General features: G+C 39.3%; 1 protein-coding gene across 3 annotated transcripts in view; it reads right to left on the reverse strand.

The window, feature by feature from the left end:
* kalrna (kalirin RhoGEF kinase a) overlaps positions 1–14,340 on the reverse strand; it is a 288,022-nt gene that overhangs the window by 131,845 nt on the left and 141,837 nt on the right. For all 3 annotated transcript variants that reach the window (XM_057853377.1, XM_057853375.1, XM_057853376.1), the window contains 10 exons: positions 13,086–13,201; positions 12,828–12,950; positions 12,427–12,609; positions 12,220–12,341; positions 8,994–9,060; positions 8,598–8,707; positions 4,060–4,129; positions 3,884–3,973; positions 3,621–3,713; positions 142–253 (listed from right to left, as the gene is read on the reverse strand). In XM_057853377.1, the coding sequence (XP_057709360.1) occupies positions 142–253; positions 3,621–3,713; positions 3,884–3,973; positions 4,060–4,129; positions 8,598–8,707; positions 8,994–9,060; positions 12,220–12,341; positions 12,427–12,609; positions 12,828–12,950; positions 13,086–13,201 (1,086 nt within the window). The remainder of the gene's footprint in view (positions 1–141; positions 254–3,620; positions 3,714–3,883; positions 3,974–4,059; positions 4,130–8,597; positions 8,708–8,993; positions 9,061–12,219; positions 12,342–12,426; positions 12,610–12,827; positions 12,951–13,085; positions 13,202–14,340) is intronic.

A 14,340-nucleotide genomic window follows, 5' to 3' on the forward strand; every position in this document is an offset into this window, starting at 1 on the left:
CCTTGACATTTTTCTTGGCCTGAGGTTCTAATTGAGTTTTGGCATTTCCAGTATCAATCGCACAATAATCCAGGTGATTATCTGTTAGTGCAGAGTCCACTATTGTTGTGTAACTGTATGATCTTGAATTTAAAAAAGTACCTTCCAACATGGCGAGGTGCATGGCATCATTGGCTCTCTTGGGAACACTGAGCATGACCTCTAGACCATCTTTGATCTCTCCTTTGCCCTCTTCGCAGCATGACAGCAACTCCTATAGCATGTCCATTTACAGTGGGGAAAATAAATATTTAGTCAACCACCAATTGTGCAAGTTGTCCTACTTGAAAACATTAGAGAGTCCTGTAATTGTCAACATGGGTAAACCTCAACCATGAGAGACAATGTGGAAAAAAACAGAAAATCACATTGTTTGATTTTTAAAGAATTTATTTCCAAATTAGAGTGCAAAATAAGTATTTGGTCACCTACAAACAAGCAAGATTTCTGGCTGTCAAAGAGGTCTAAAGGCCCAAGTACACTGCATGCGTGATCGTTGCGGTTCCGGTCCGGTTCAGTGTTGACTGCGTGCCACGCAGTCCGTCAAAAACAGGCAAATCATACCGGCTGCTGCACGGCTGCAGTCCGTCAACTCCGTCCCCGCGTGAGCTCTCGCGTGATCGCGCGCGCGATAATGTGCCATTTAAAACAACGACAAACACACGGAGTCTGTACTGGACTGTCTCAGGAAATTAGAATACACAATATTCTAATTTTCTGAGACAGTCCTGTATATTGTTCTATGTAAAGGACGTCAGCCAAGGTCGGCCCCCCACATTTTTACCACGCCAAATCTGGTCCCCTTTGCAAAAAGTTTGGACACCCCTGCTTTAAATGGTGGATTAATGTACAGGACTGTCTCAGAAAATTAGAATATTGTGTATTCTAATTTTCTGAGACAGTCCAGTAGTATGTACTCATCAGAGAAGCAGAGAGAGAGTACATTTTTTCCCTTGCATATTGATATTGTAACGTTTGCTAAGCGGAAGTTTGGCCGCGAAAACAACACACGAGCTTCAACGCCTTTTTCCTCTTTTTCTTTATTAACTTCCTGCCACCTCACCAATGCAAAAACAACAACTACAGTGGGGAGAACAAGTATTTGATACACTGACAATGGGTATTTACACTGACGCTATCTAGTCCACCAATCGGAGCGTCGCGCTGGTGCACCAGCACACCAATGACAGCCCCGCGTTGGTGCATAAATTAACCCACCGATGACAGCCCCGGTCGGCACAACACCGGCGACGCTACAATATTTTAGTTGTGTCTGTCTCTTAATTCCAGATTGACTGCATCATGTTGAGATCAGGGCTCCGTGCAGGGGGACTATTATGCCCTTGGTTGTGTCGGTGCGTTTATATCTTTGTGCACATTTAAAATTTATGGCACATAACAACTCATAGAGCTGTTATAAACAACTGAAAAAATAATCATAGTCATATTTATAAAATGGATAGCGAATTATATACGACAGGAATTTAAAAAAAACGCGTACTTGGAATTGGTGTCTCAACACTGCAGATTCATGTGCCCAGCGCAAACTGTTGTTTTTTCTATGAAGAGTCAAGTGAAATGTAGGAAAGAAAGAGAAACGTCTTGAATAGACCACCAGGTCGAAACTTGTGGGTGTCTCTTTTTTTCTCTTTCGTACTTTCCCCCCTCGACTCTGTATACAAACCGAGATTGTTTGTGCGCCGGGCACGAGAATTTCTGTCGTGGAACCACTTCCAGATACGCTGCTTTTTTTTTTTTTTTTTTTTAATCCTTGCTTAGCACGTCGTGTGTTTGATATCATTGCCAGAAAAACACACATTATAGGACACTTTGCAGTTTCGCTTTTAATGGTGTCCTTATAGTAACGATCTGCTGCATCGTATATCACTTTGTGACTTTCCACCTCCATGATGAAGCGCTCATCATCCATCTTCGCTCGTGTTTAAACCGTGATTAGGCACCTGGGCTTTTGACGTCAGGCCCAACTCCGCCCATTTTGTCGGATGCGTGTCCGGCAAAAATAGAAAATAGCCTATACCATCTGGCGGGCATGCGGCACGCCGGAGGTGGTTCGCAGTCAATCCGGAGCACTGACGCGGCCGGTATACGTTGAACAATAGGATATAATGGGAACGGATTGGCTCCGGCGCTATTTTTTACCGGTGTCGGACCGGAAACGCAACGATCACGCATGCGGTGTACTTGGGCCTTCAGTTCTTCGAACCAGGTCTAACGAGGCTCTACTCGTTACCTGTATTAATGCCACCTGTTTTAACTCATAATCGGTATAAAAGACACCTGTCCACACTCAGTCACACTCCAAACTCCACTATGGCCACTAAGGACACCAGAGACAAAATTGTAGACCTGCATCAGGCTGGGAAGAAATGTAATGTAAGAAATGTGTAAAGAAATCAGCTGTGGGAGCAATTATTACAAAATGGAAGACATACATGACCACTGATAATCTCCCTCGATCTGGGGCTCCATGCAAGATCTCACCCCGTGGCGTCAAAATGATAAAAAGAACGGTGCGCAAAAATCCCAGAACTACACTGGGGGACCTAGTGAATGACCTACAGTGAGCTGGGACCACAGTAACAAAGGCTACTATCAGTAACACAAGGCGCTGCCAGGGACTCAAATCCTGCACTGCCAGACGTGTCCCCCTGCTGAAGAAAGTAAACGTCCAGGCCCGTCTGCGGTTCGCTTGACAGCATTTGGATGATCCAGAGGAGGCCTGGGAGAATGTGATATGGTCAGATGAAACCAAAATAGAACTTTTTGGATCTCGTGTTTGGAGGAGAAAGAATTATGAATTGCATCCGAAGAACACCATACCCACTGTGAAGCATGGGGGTGGAAACATCACGCTTTGAGGCTGTTTTTGTGCAAAGGGACCAGGACGACTGATCTGTTTAAAGGAAAGAATGAATGGGGCCATGTATCGAGAGATTTTGAGTGAAAATCTCCTTCCATCAGCAAGGGCATCGAAGATGAGATGTGGCTGGGTCTTTCAGCATGACAATGATCCCAAACACCCACCCAGGGCAACAAAGGAGTGGCTTCGTAAGAAGCATTTCAAGACCCGGGAGTGGCCTAGCCAGTCTCCTGATCTCAACCCCTTAGAAACTCTGTGGAGGGAGTTGAAAGTCCGTGTTGCCCAACGACAGCCCCAAAACATCCCTCTTCTAGAGGAGATCTGCATGGAGGAATGGGCCAAAATACCACAAAAGTGTGTAAAAAGCGTGTGAAGAATTTCCAACAAAGGGTACATAACAAAGTATTGAGATGAACTTTTGGTATTGACCAAATACTTATTGTCCACCATGATTTGCAAATAAATTCTTTAAAAATCAAACAATGTGATTTTCTGTTTTTTATTCCACATTCTGTCTCTCATGGTTGAGGTTTACCCATGTTGACAATTACAGGCCTCTTTAATATTTTCAAGTGGGAGAACTTGCACAATTAGTGGTTGACTAAATACTTATTAGCCCCACTGTACATGTGGTCTTCATTATCATCATTGTGTTTTTTTTTTTACGATTAATATTCCTATTCCAACCCCTTTGTCCCACCTTGAGGAGCAGCTGGTACTTGGTGATTCTCTGCACCGGTTTGATGAGGTAAGATGAGATGGAGTTAGCCAGGCCACGTCGCTGCTGGATATCCTGCTCACACAATACACACAAAGTATGGAAAATTAAAATAGCAATCAAGTGCAAAAAAATGATGCAATCAGGACAATCAAATAGCTATTAATTAAAATATTTATGTGGTATTTAAAGTGTCATGTGGTTACTTTGAGTTTAAAGTGTAATCTTTAAAAAGAAAGACTCACATCAAAAAAGGTGCCAGCATGCTCAAGGATGAGTTGGCTGGAGTCGGGCTTGTTCTTGCAGTAATCCACGTAGATGTGGAATTTATCAGCCTGCATCATATCAGGGGGAATGTGACCTAAGTTATCTACGGCATGGGATTTGTTACAGTATCAACCAAATGAGTAAGAAGTTTTACCCAGGTGACAAAGCAGTGACCCACATCCTCTGGCAGCTGCTCATAGTTGACAAGCTCCTTCAGGAAAATACTGCAAGTGCACACAGAACAGACATACATAGTTGTCAAATGTTCTCAACGCACTCACGGCCCTTCTCCAGCGCTATTTTCATAAACTTGTCCTCCAACAAAAACAAAAATCTCTGCACTCGCACTTGACATCCCAACAATGAGGAATACTGTCAGTGAAGACCAGAAATCTTGGAAATGAGGAAGCCAATAGTTCACTTTGAGTTCATGTTGAACATCAACAAAGTTTCCACTTCACAAGGATTACCAAGACCTGAATGAATGTTTCTACTACAGACACACAGTACGAGAAACAAATTTGCTGTGTAATAAGCTGTCAAATGACTAATTCGATGTTTTATATGGATTTCAAATAAGCCTTCAAGTGTGTCTGTTACATGCACTATAGGGCCAATTGGAATAAATAAATAACCAATCAATTAAACAGAGTTTTTTTTTTTCTCCCACTTCCAATTGCACAAAGAAAGAAGCATATAGTTTGGTGCAGATGAGTATGATGACGAAAAAACAATATCTCATGAATTAAAATGCAGTTTGAAGCAGTGTCAGTCTTCCGACAGCTTTGACATCCCCCAAAATGAAGCACAATAATATTTTTTGAGTATGCTTCAACCCATTTTATCCCAGACATTTAAGCATCCAAACCAAGTGTCATCGGTAACCCCTTTAAGTGCCCGTATAACCAAGGGCGTAGGTTTGCATAGGGACGGTAGGGACATAACGCTACCAATTTTTCAGGATGGTCAAATTGTCCTCACCAACTTTTAAGCAACCTTATTTCCATTATATAATGACTTCAGTTATATATGTAGAGTAATTTATAGTGGTGTCAACAACAATCGATGCAGCGATGCATCCCGATGCGGGGCATGGACGATTCGATGCGGGCAACAAGCCGAATCGATTCAGCGCATTTTCAAATATATACTAAGTACGTTCAAAAATCTTCCCTGCGTAATTCCGTGGTTCCCCATTTGTATTATTATTCTCATGTTTCATTTTTTTACACACCGCATAACTCTGGTCAAGTTTCCCACCAACCTCGTAGAAGCCAAATGTCTCCAGATGTCTGCTTTCAATGTCTGAGGTGCATCAATAATCTTTCTCGCTCCCTCTTTCTCCGCTTCAGCCATTGTTATGTCCTATCTCTTAGAGGTTAGATCTTGTGCCCGAACCCGATTAACATTTTGGGCCCGACCCCCCCAAAAAAAAAGAAAATTAAAAAAAAATTTAAAAAAGGGGATACAACCGAGAGCAGGCTCTCTGTAATGTGCATTTGCTTGTGCACGCACATGAACGCCATGGCCCGCATGTTTTTTTTTTTTTAATATTAAACTTTCCCAGCATTATTTCGTTGTGTAAATGCTTTTATAATGATCATACAAATATGTAGACTATTTAAACATTAAGAAAACGCGTTTTTTTTCTGCTGAGAATTCGTTACGAAGGACACTTTTATTTATGCACACAAAGGCAACACAAATGTGATCCTTTTGAATCTTCTCCTCTGTGTGTCTGCAAAACCTAAGGTTTTTTTTTTTTTTATATTAAACTGTCCCAGCATTATTTCATTGTGTAAATGCTTTTATACTGATCATAAAAATATGTAGACTATTCAAACATTAAGAAAACTTGCATTTTTTCTGCCAACTCGAAGAAATGAAAATAAATTGCTGCTGCTGCGTTTTTTTTTTTTCTCGCGTCACTCCAGAAAAAAAAAAAAAGAAGAAAAATTCGGGTTTTTCGGGCTGGGCCTGCAAATCTAGTTAATTGATCGGGCTCGGGTTGGGCTTCAATACCAGCGAGCTGTGTCGGGTCGGGCTGGATTTTTTAGGCCCGATCTAACCTCTATTGCACATCTATAGTGGGCTAGGCCTACATTTTACTTTTGTTCTACATTGCAATTTAGTTGATGTTTTGTTTGCAACTGAACTGATCCCTGGATTGATATTGCGATAAAGATGCTGCTGGACTACAATATTTTTTTGTCATTTTCTTTAATATTTACTTGAATATTTTTATCGATGGGTCGTTGTGACTAAAATACAGTGACTGTTATTACTGATTTTGCACAGAAGTTCAGATGTTGGACTGTGTGAAAGGCTGCTACTGTGTGTAAAAAAAAGAGAAAGCCCTGGTCTCATTCAAAGCACTAATGAAATGTTGTTGTTTTTTAAAATATATATATCCGAAAGTATTTTCATTTGACTTCAACCAGGAGTGACACAAGAGCCATTAAAAAGTTGTTTAATGTCTGACCGCTTGTGTTGCCTCATGATTCACGAAAAATATGCTTTGCTTTAGAATTTTAATGCATCCCAGGCTTTAATGCATCGCGATGCATTGCCAAATCGAACCGAATAGAATCGTGACCCTCTGAATCGAATCGAATCGTGGTCCTCCGAATCGTAATCGAATTGAATTGTGAGGGCAGTGCCGATGCACACCTCTAGTAATTTAGATTGTCTTCCCATATGCTGTAAAGATAGAATTGACCTTACCATTATTAAGTAAATTATTTTAATGATGTTCAGGCTTAAATGTACCCTTTTCACTTGCTGAAGAGAAAGGATAAGGGATATTAGTATGTTTTTCTTTCAGCCAGCAGCAGCCACTGTAGGTTATGTAAAAAGATGTCAATGTTGTGGAGGTGGGGGACACACCACTAATTTTGCTAGTGAAAGTCCAACCTGCATCAGTGTTAGCATAACATTATACTGTGTGAATTTGCTAACATGCAAAACTCGAGTAGGAAGCTGCTTTGAGAGAAGTGTACTCCATGTATATGTTTTCAACTGTTAACGTTAAACTGTGAGAAATGTAGTGAATTGAGGTTTAGGTCCTTCTCCGCAATTTTTATTTTTATTTTATTTATGTGGTCTTAAAGTAACCCAAAGAAGCTTTCATTTTTTTGTTGAGTTTGGATGTCTTGTGGACAAAAACAAAACATAAGCAGTAGTGTTTTACCTGAAGGAAACCTCCATTTATTCATTTATTTTGGGGCTGTCAAACGATTAAAAATTTTAATCGAGTTAATTACAGCTTAAAATTAATTAATCTTAATTAATCACAATTCAAACCATCTGTGAAATATGCCATATTTTTCTGTAAATTGTTGTTGGAATGGAAAGATAAGACACAAGACAGATATATACATTCAACATACGGTGAATAAGTACTGTATTTGTTTATTATAACAATAAATCAACAAGATGGCATTAACATTATTAACATTCTGTTAAAGCGATCCATGGATAGAATGACTTGTAGTTCTTAAAAGATAAATGTACAATTATAGAAATTTTATATTAAAACCCCTCTTAATGTTTTCGTTTTAATAGAATCTGTAAAGTTTTCAATCAAAAAATTAGTAGCTCACCATTGTTGATGTCAATAATTACACAATGCTCATGGGTGCTGAAACCCATAAAATGAGTCGCACCCAAGCGCCAGCAGAGGGCGACAAAACACCAAAAAACACAAGTAACAAGTGGACATTACACTGTGCTGTCATTTTAATCTGAGCGGGGCATGTGCGTTAAATGCGTCAAATATTTTAACGTCATTAATTTAAAAAATTAATTACCGCCCGTTAACGCGATAATTTTGACAGCCCTAATTTATTTATTCATTTTTGTTATTCCCCGCCAAAGACGTTTTTTCAGTTATACTGTATTTCTTAGACAGATAATGTTGAGTTTGTTCATGACCAAAGCAGTTTTACTGTGTTCCACATTGTAAGACTTGAGAGATTAGTTAATTGCGCTTAAATGATTTTAGGAAACCCATTGCTATGATTTATATACAGTGATCCCTCGCTACTTCGCACCCTCAGTCCATCACAGATTTCTTTTTTTCCCATTTAAAAAAATAGATGAAGACAGTATTTAATCCCGATGTGATCACGTACAGCTTCTCACCTCTCCCTCCTGCTGCTTTTCTTGCTCACTAAGCACCTGCTTGTTAAAGCTAACGATGAGTGACAGCTCTGAAGCTTTGATCTTGCCAGAGAAGCTTGGGAGCGACTACCTTGAAAGGAGGCGAATGTATAAGTTCGTTGAGCTTGATAAACATTTGCGGTCGTGTGCTTTGGTGACTCATTGTGTTTGTAAGTGAGCAGCGTGAACGGATTTGAGTGAAATCACTCAATGAAGCATTTAATAAATACAAACATTTTGCGACGATATTCTTGTTTAAAAATAATTCGGTAGGACAGTAACATGTTTAAAACTTTTTTAAAATAAAAATTATAATAAGACTTTGGGGGAAAAAAGGGAAAACATCTCATATGTATCTTTCCGATGCTAAATATGAATAAATACATTGAACACACCCCAAAAAAAAAAAAAGGAGGGAGGTCCTATTTTTCTTCCACAAACACACAACTTCCACAATCAATATGAATGGGTTTCCAATCCTGAATAGCAGTAATAAAAATGTATGAATGATGGTTCTTGCGTGTCACTCACTTGTTGTGGAAGTCGTAGATCTCCTGCATGTTGCCAAAGATGACGAGCTCCTTATTGGCTATCGCAGGTGGGATTTCATCCCCACCCTTGGTCATCTCACACAAGTAGGTCTGGGGGAAAAAAAACGACAAAATGACAAAAATACTACCAGCAAAACGCCCCCAATACAGTATTTCCATTGTCTTTGTATGTGATAGCGTTCTCTAAATTGCTACTAAATGTGCTTATTGGATCCACTTTGGCTAATGTACATGGAAACTGTTTTGTACAAAAATCTGAGATTTGAAATTGGAATGGTGTAGTTAGTAGACAACAAGTTGCACACACACACAAATAAGGCTTTACTTAGAGCAAATAAATTTTGAGGGCCACATGTAGGTATGGTATTTATCTCACCTCCAGACATTCTTGGAGATCTCTGACATAGGTCTTCTCAGTCTGCAGAAGCTCAGCCATGATGAACCTGCAGAAAGACAGACAGTTTTTATTCACAGTGCCCGGTCTTGGGGGTAAGTAAAAAGTAAAACAACTATAATACATTATAATGCAGTGATGTCTTTACTCATCAGTTCAATTCAGTAAAGTAAAAAAGTGCTGGTGGCGGTAGCACTCATAGCGTCTTGTATTTTTAGGTTTCATTAAGTTACATGTTACCCTTTGTGTTCATCAGTGTTGTTTTCGTCAACGATGATGATAACAAAAATATTTCCTCAACGAACAATTTTTTCATGACGATGACGCCATGATGACGTGCTGAAAACGTTTATTGGGACTAAAACATAAGGAGATGGATGCCATTGTCGTCTGATGAGACGAGAACGAGATGAAAATACGCCATTGTTTCCGTCATAATTTCACAATGTGTGATATATTCTTATCGTATGGGTAGTTAGACACAACTTAGAGGTGTCTGGTCGTGTCCGTCATATGCTGTGCCTTCCCCCACCCCTCCGCTCCACCCACACGCCCATTCCAGGCTCCTTTTGTGAAACACGTGTTAGGTGCTGCTTGGTAAGTTTTGCTTTCTCATCTTGGCTAGATATGCCATGTTGTTTTAGCCTTTAAAGGTCTGTGCTGAGTGATCATCACACACTAAACTAATGTGTAGCGTTAGCATTTAGCGCGGTGACTAGGTGAGTCTTCTTAAACTCTACCATAGACCACCACTACCATAGACTTCATAATGGTATTGACGGGTCAGATCGGTCATGCACTGCGCCTCGCATTCAAGTAAGGGGCCAGCTACATCAAGAGGAGGTATTCAAAAACACACTCACGCAGCGATCTAATGCACAAGAATTTTCACCAGAAAAGCTCTGTTTGCATAAGGCGGCCGCTAGCTACACTCACTAACAGACTAGCATTGTACTTCGACATATTTACATAAAAATAAATGCTAGCTTCAAGTTTTCTTTTGCTTTTAACCAAGAATTGAGACTGTTTTACGTCCATATCTAGAAATAATTTGGGGATTTAAGCATTTATTCACAATAATTTTCACCGGAAAAGCTCTGTTTACATAAGGCGGCCGCTAGCTACACTCACTAACAGATTAGCATTGTACTTCGACATATTTACATAAAAATAAATGCTAACTGCAAGTTGTTGTTTTTTTGCATTCAACCAAGAATCGAGACTGTTTTACATCCATATCTATAAAGAATTCCAGGATTTAAGCATTAATTCACAAGAATTTTCACTGGAAAAGCTCTGTTTACATACGGCGGCTGCTAGCTACATTCATTAAGAGACTAGCATTGTACTTCGACATATTTACGTAAAATAAATGCAAACTGCTAGTTTTTGTTTGTTGCTTTTAACCAAGAATCAAGACTGTTTTACGTCTATATCTATAAAGAATTCGGGGATTTGAGCATTTACTCACAAGAATTTTCATTGGAAAAGCTCTGTTTACACAAGTCAGCCACTAGCTACATTCACTAACAGACTAGCATTGTACTTCAACATATTTATGTAAAAGAAATTCTAACTGCACGTTTTTTTTTGCCTTTAACCAAGAATCGTAACTGTTTTACGTCAATATCTATAAAGAATTCAGGGATTTAAGCATTTATTCACAAGAATTTTCTACGAAAAAAGCTCTTTGTCTGTGATTGCACTCGGTCAGCCTTAACGGCCTCGCCAACAATGCAGGCCTCCTATTTATCGGCCCCGTGTCCCGTCAATACATTATGAAGTCTATGACTATATAATTATGTGCTGGTCTGTCAATTGTTGAAAATAGGGTTGTTCCGATCATGTTGTTTTGCTCCTGATCCGATCCCGATCGTTTTAGTTTGAGTATCTGTCGATCCCGATATTTCCCAATCTGATTGCTTTTTTTTTGCTCCCGATTCAATTCCAATCATTCCCGATAATTTTTCCCGAACATATACATTTTGGCAATGCATTAAGAAAAAAATGAATAAAACTCGGATGAATATATACATTCAACATACAGTACCTAAGTACTGTATTTGTTTAATATGACAATAAATCCTCAAGATGGCATTTACATTATTAACATTCTTTCTGTGAGAGGGATCCACGGATAGAAAGACTTGTGACTTTGTATATTGTGACTAAATATTGCCATCTAGTGTATTTGTTGAGCTTTCAGTCAATGATACTGTAGCCATGCCCAAATGCATGATGGGAAGTGGAACCATGACTGTGCGTAGTGCTACCAATTGATATATCTTCTCTGCATTGGGAAATAACATACGGTGTTAAGAAAAAGATCAGTTGCTACCTTGCATCCCCACATTACTTCCCATGATACTTCTAATCGTCGGGAAAGGGATTGTAAGGCTTTAACCAATTAAAAAAGGCTCCAAAGGCTGCCAAAATTCACTCTACTCATTATACGCTGCCTTTTATCTGTCTATATAGGTAAAACGGCGCCATTACAAATTGAGCACGACAACGCGTGAGTAGGTCGTGCAAAGCAGGCATTAATTGCGTTAAATATTTTAACGTGATACATTTTTTAAAAAAATAATTACCGCCGTCATCAGGATAAATTTGATAACCCTACCTTAAGCCTAAACTAAAGACTCTGGATGAACATATTATGTTTGTAACGTTAAATACAATTAGAAAACGATTTAATTAAAAAATATATATATCTATATTAAAAATAGGCATGGCTGATATATTTTTGCCGATTCGGATACTTTGAAAATGACGTGATCGGACCCAATCGATCGGCACATCTCTAGTTGAAAACCTTTATTTATTTATTTATTTATTCATGGCCTACAACTTTTAAAGTTAATAGACAAAAACATTTTGAGAATTTTTAACTAAAACGATAGACGAAATTTTTTTTTTTTGCGTTTTCGTCGACTAAAACTAGATGAAGACGAACACATTTTGAAATGACTAAACTATGACTAAGAATAATATTAGTATTTATAGTATTTTAGTCCAAAAAAACTAAGACTAAGAAATTAAAAATGGCTGCCAAAAACAAAACTGGTGTTCATATTATGAGTTTAGTTGAATCAGGTTTCAATTCTTGTTAATACAAGACAGTGAACTTCGACCAAATTGTGTTCACATTGCGAGCAAAAATGCTGATTCATCCCTCCAACTTGTTTTGTTTCCTAGCTATACTCACTCTTTCTTCCTCGCTGATTTCCTTTTCTCCTCATTGACCTCATCAGTTGGCTCCCGTAGTTTGATCTCAGGATCGTCCGACAAGCTGGCTGGAATAATATCCAACTCTAAGTCCTTATTGTCCTAAAGATGACGAGGAAGACAAAAACATTCTGTAACTAAGCATGTACACAGGTATAAAAAGCGGAAATGCAGATTTATTTCCCACCTCAGACGAAACACCAAGAGTCCTCTCAAGGTTCTCCTGGTACTTTGCCATACGCAGGGAGAAGTCGCGGTATCGACGATCAACCGTGCTCACCCAGCGCTTAAGTTCATTAACGTGGACATGCCCTTTCTCCACCAGGTTGTCGGCGAGCTGGATGAGGAGCTTCACTTTCTCCTTTGTTTGCTGGGGAAACGAGCACAAAATAATTACAACTGTTTTATTTTGTGGTGATAAATGTGACATTTTTCAACTGAACCACTAGGTAGAGCAACTGTATCGCATTATTTCTCGATTGCTTAAACACAAAATTGTTTGTGAACCAAATGCTCAGTTGCCTTAACCCACACACATGTGCATTTGCGCGCTCATGCAGATGTACAAACACACACAATCTGCAGTACCTTGGCAGTCAATTTAAAGTGATGATGGTCACTAAGGAGCTGTTGTGCCTCCTTGCTGCTGTCACTTGATGATGCGTGTGTAGCCAGGTAAACGTCACCCGTCTCCTGAATCCATTCAAGGGCCTGCACATACACACACACGCACAGATAAAATATTTATTATATGATAGGTCCTCTTTAAAATCTTTTCCCCTCATAAAATAGAGCAGATGTCCCTTTAGTGCTGCACATTCGCTTAGAGTTTGCGCACATACACACCTGCTTGGCGCTGCGTTCAAAGACAAGGTACTGTTGACATTGGTCCAGCCTTCTCTTTTTCAGAGTCCAGAAGTGCAAGACTCTGTTTTCTCTCTGCAGCAGCTCATTCAGAATAGCTGAAGAAAAAAGAAAGAAAAAAAATCTTGTATCTATTTTATTGGCCCATTTCTTGCTTGTGATAGAAGGCCTAATTTGAGTTACAAGCAAGTTTACGATAGGCAATCGCTCGAAATATGTGGAAGAAAGGGAAAGCCTTAAACACCAATGGGCTTTCAGGTAAGCGTGTAGGTTTGGTCTCAACATTGGTAGGGACGATATAACAGCATAACATGCACGAACACTTTTTGCTAGGGACGGGAAATTAATAAAACCAAACAGAATATTGAATGGGAGGCAGGGCTACATTTCTTACGAATATGAACGTAATTACTTGATGGGCTAAATCAGACATGTCCAAAGTCTGGCCCGGGGGCCAAATGCGGACCGTGGTCAAATTTCATCCGGCCCCCAGCCTCTGTCATGAAATCAATAACATCTGGCCCGCACACAGACTTAAGAAATGGTCAGCAGTACTGCAACCAGCATATGAAGTAGCTTACACACGAAATGCTCCTCTTCATTTACCCACTAAAAGGCAGCGGTACTTTAACCCTTTATTGCCAAATGTATCACATTTGATACACCTAAAATTTCATGATTTTCAGACTAATTTAGAATTTTGACATTTCTTTTTGGAAAAAAAAATAATGATGGATGCAAGTCAACACATGCATCTGCAGGTTCCATTAGAAAAAAAACATGATTTAGCATGGGTTATAGATATTAGAGTGCACATATTCATTTTGACTTTTTTCACAAATTTGAAAAAAAGGTTTCATTAGGATCTTATTTTTCAAATTTTGGGATTCTCTGATAATTGCTTCATGTTGCTGGTATTTAAGGGCTAAGCAACATTACTACGTGTGACCCTTTACTCCCAATTTTCTAAAATGGTGACAATCAACAACAAAAAAATGTTGACTGTGACGGCCGACGCTTCAAGGATATGTGGAAATTGGACTATTTCTTCACTAAAATACGCAACAACTGTGTCTTGCCTCATTTGCAAAGAGACAGTCGCTGTTTTTAAAGAGTTCAATGTGAGGCGATATTACCAAACAAGACACGTTGACATGCACGACAAGATTACAGGGAAGATACGCAGTGAGAAATTGAAGGAACCTGAAGCGAGTTTAATTTCACAGCAGTAGTATTT

The sequence above is a fragment of the Corythoichthys intestinalis genome, chromosome 12 (genome assembly GCF_030265065.1).
Source record: "Corythoichthys intestinalis isolate RoL2023-P3 chromosome 12, ASM3026506v1, whole genome shotgun sequence".
Lineage (NCBI taxonomy): Eukaryota > Metazoa > Chordata > Actinopteri > Syngnathiformes > Syngnathidae > Corythoichthys > Corythoichthys intestinalis.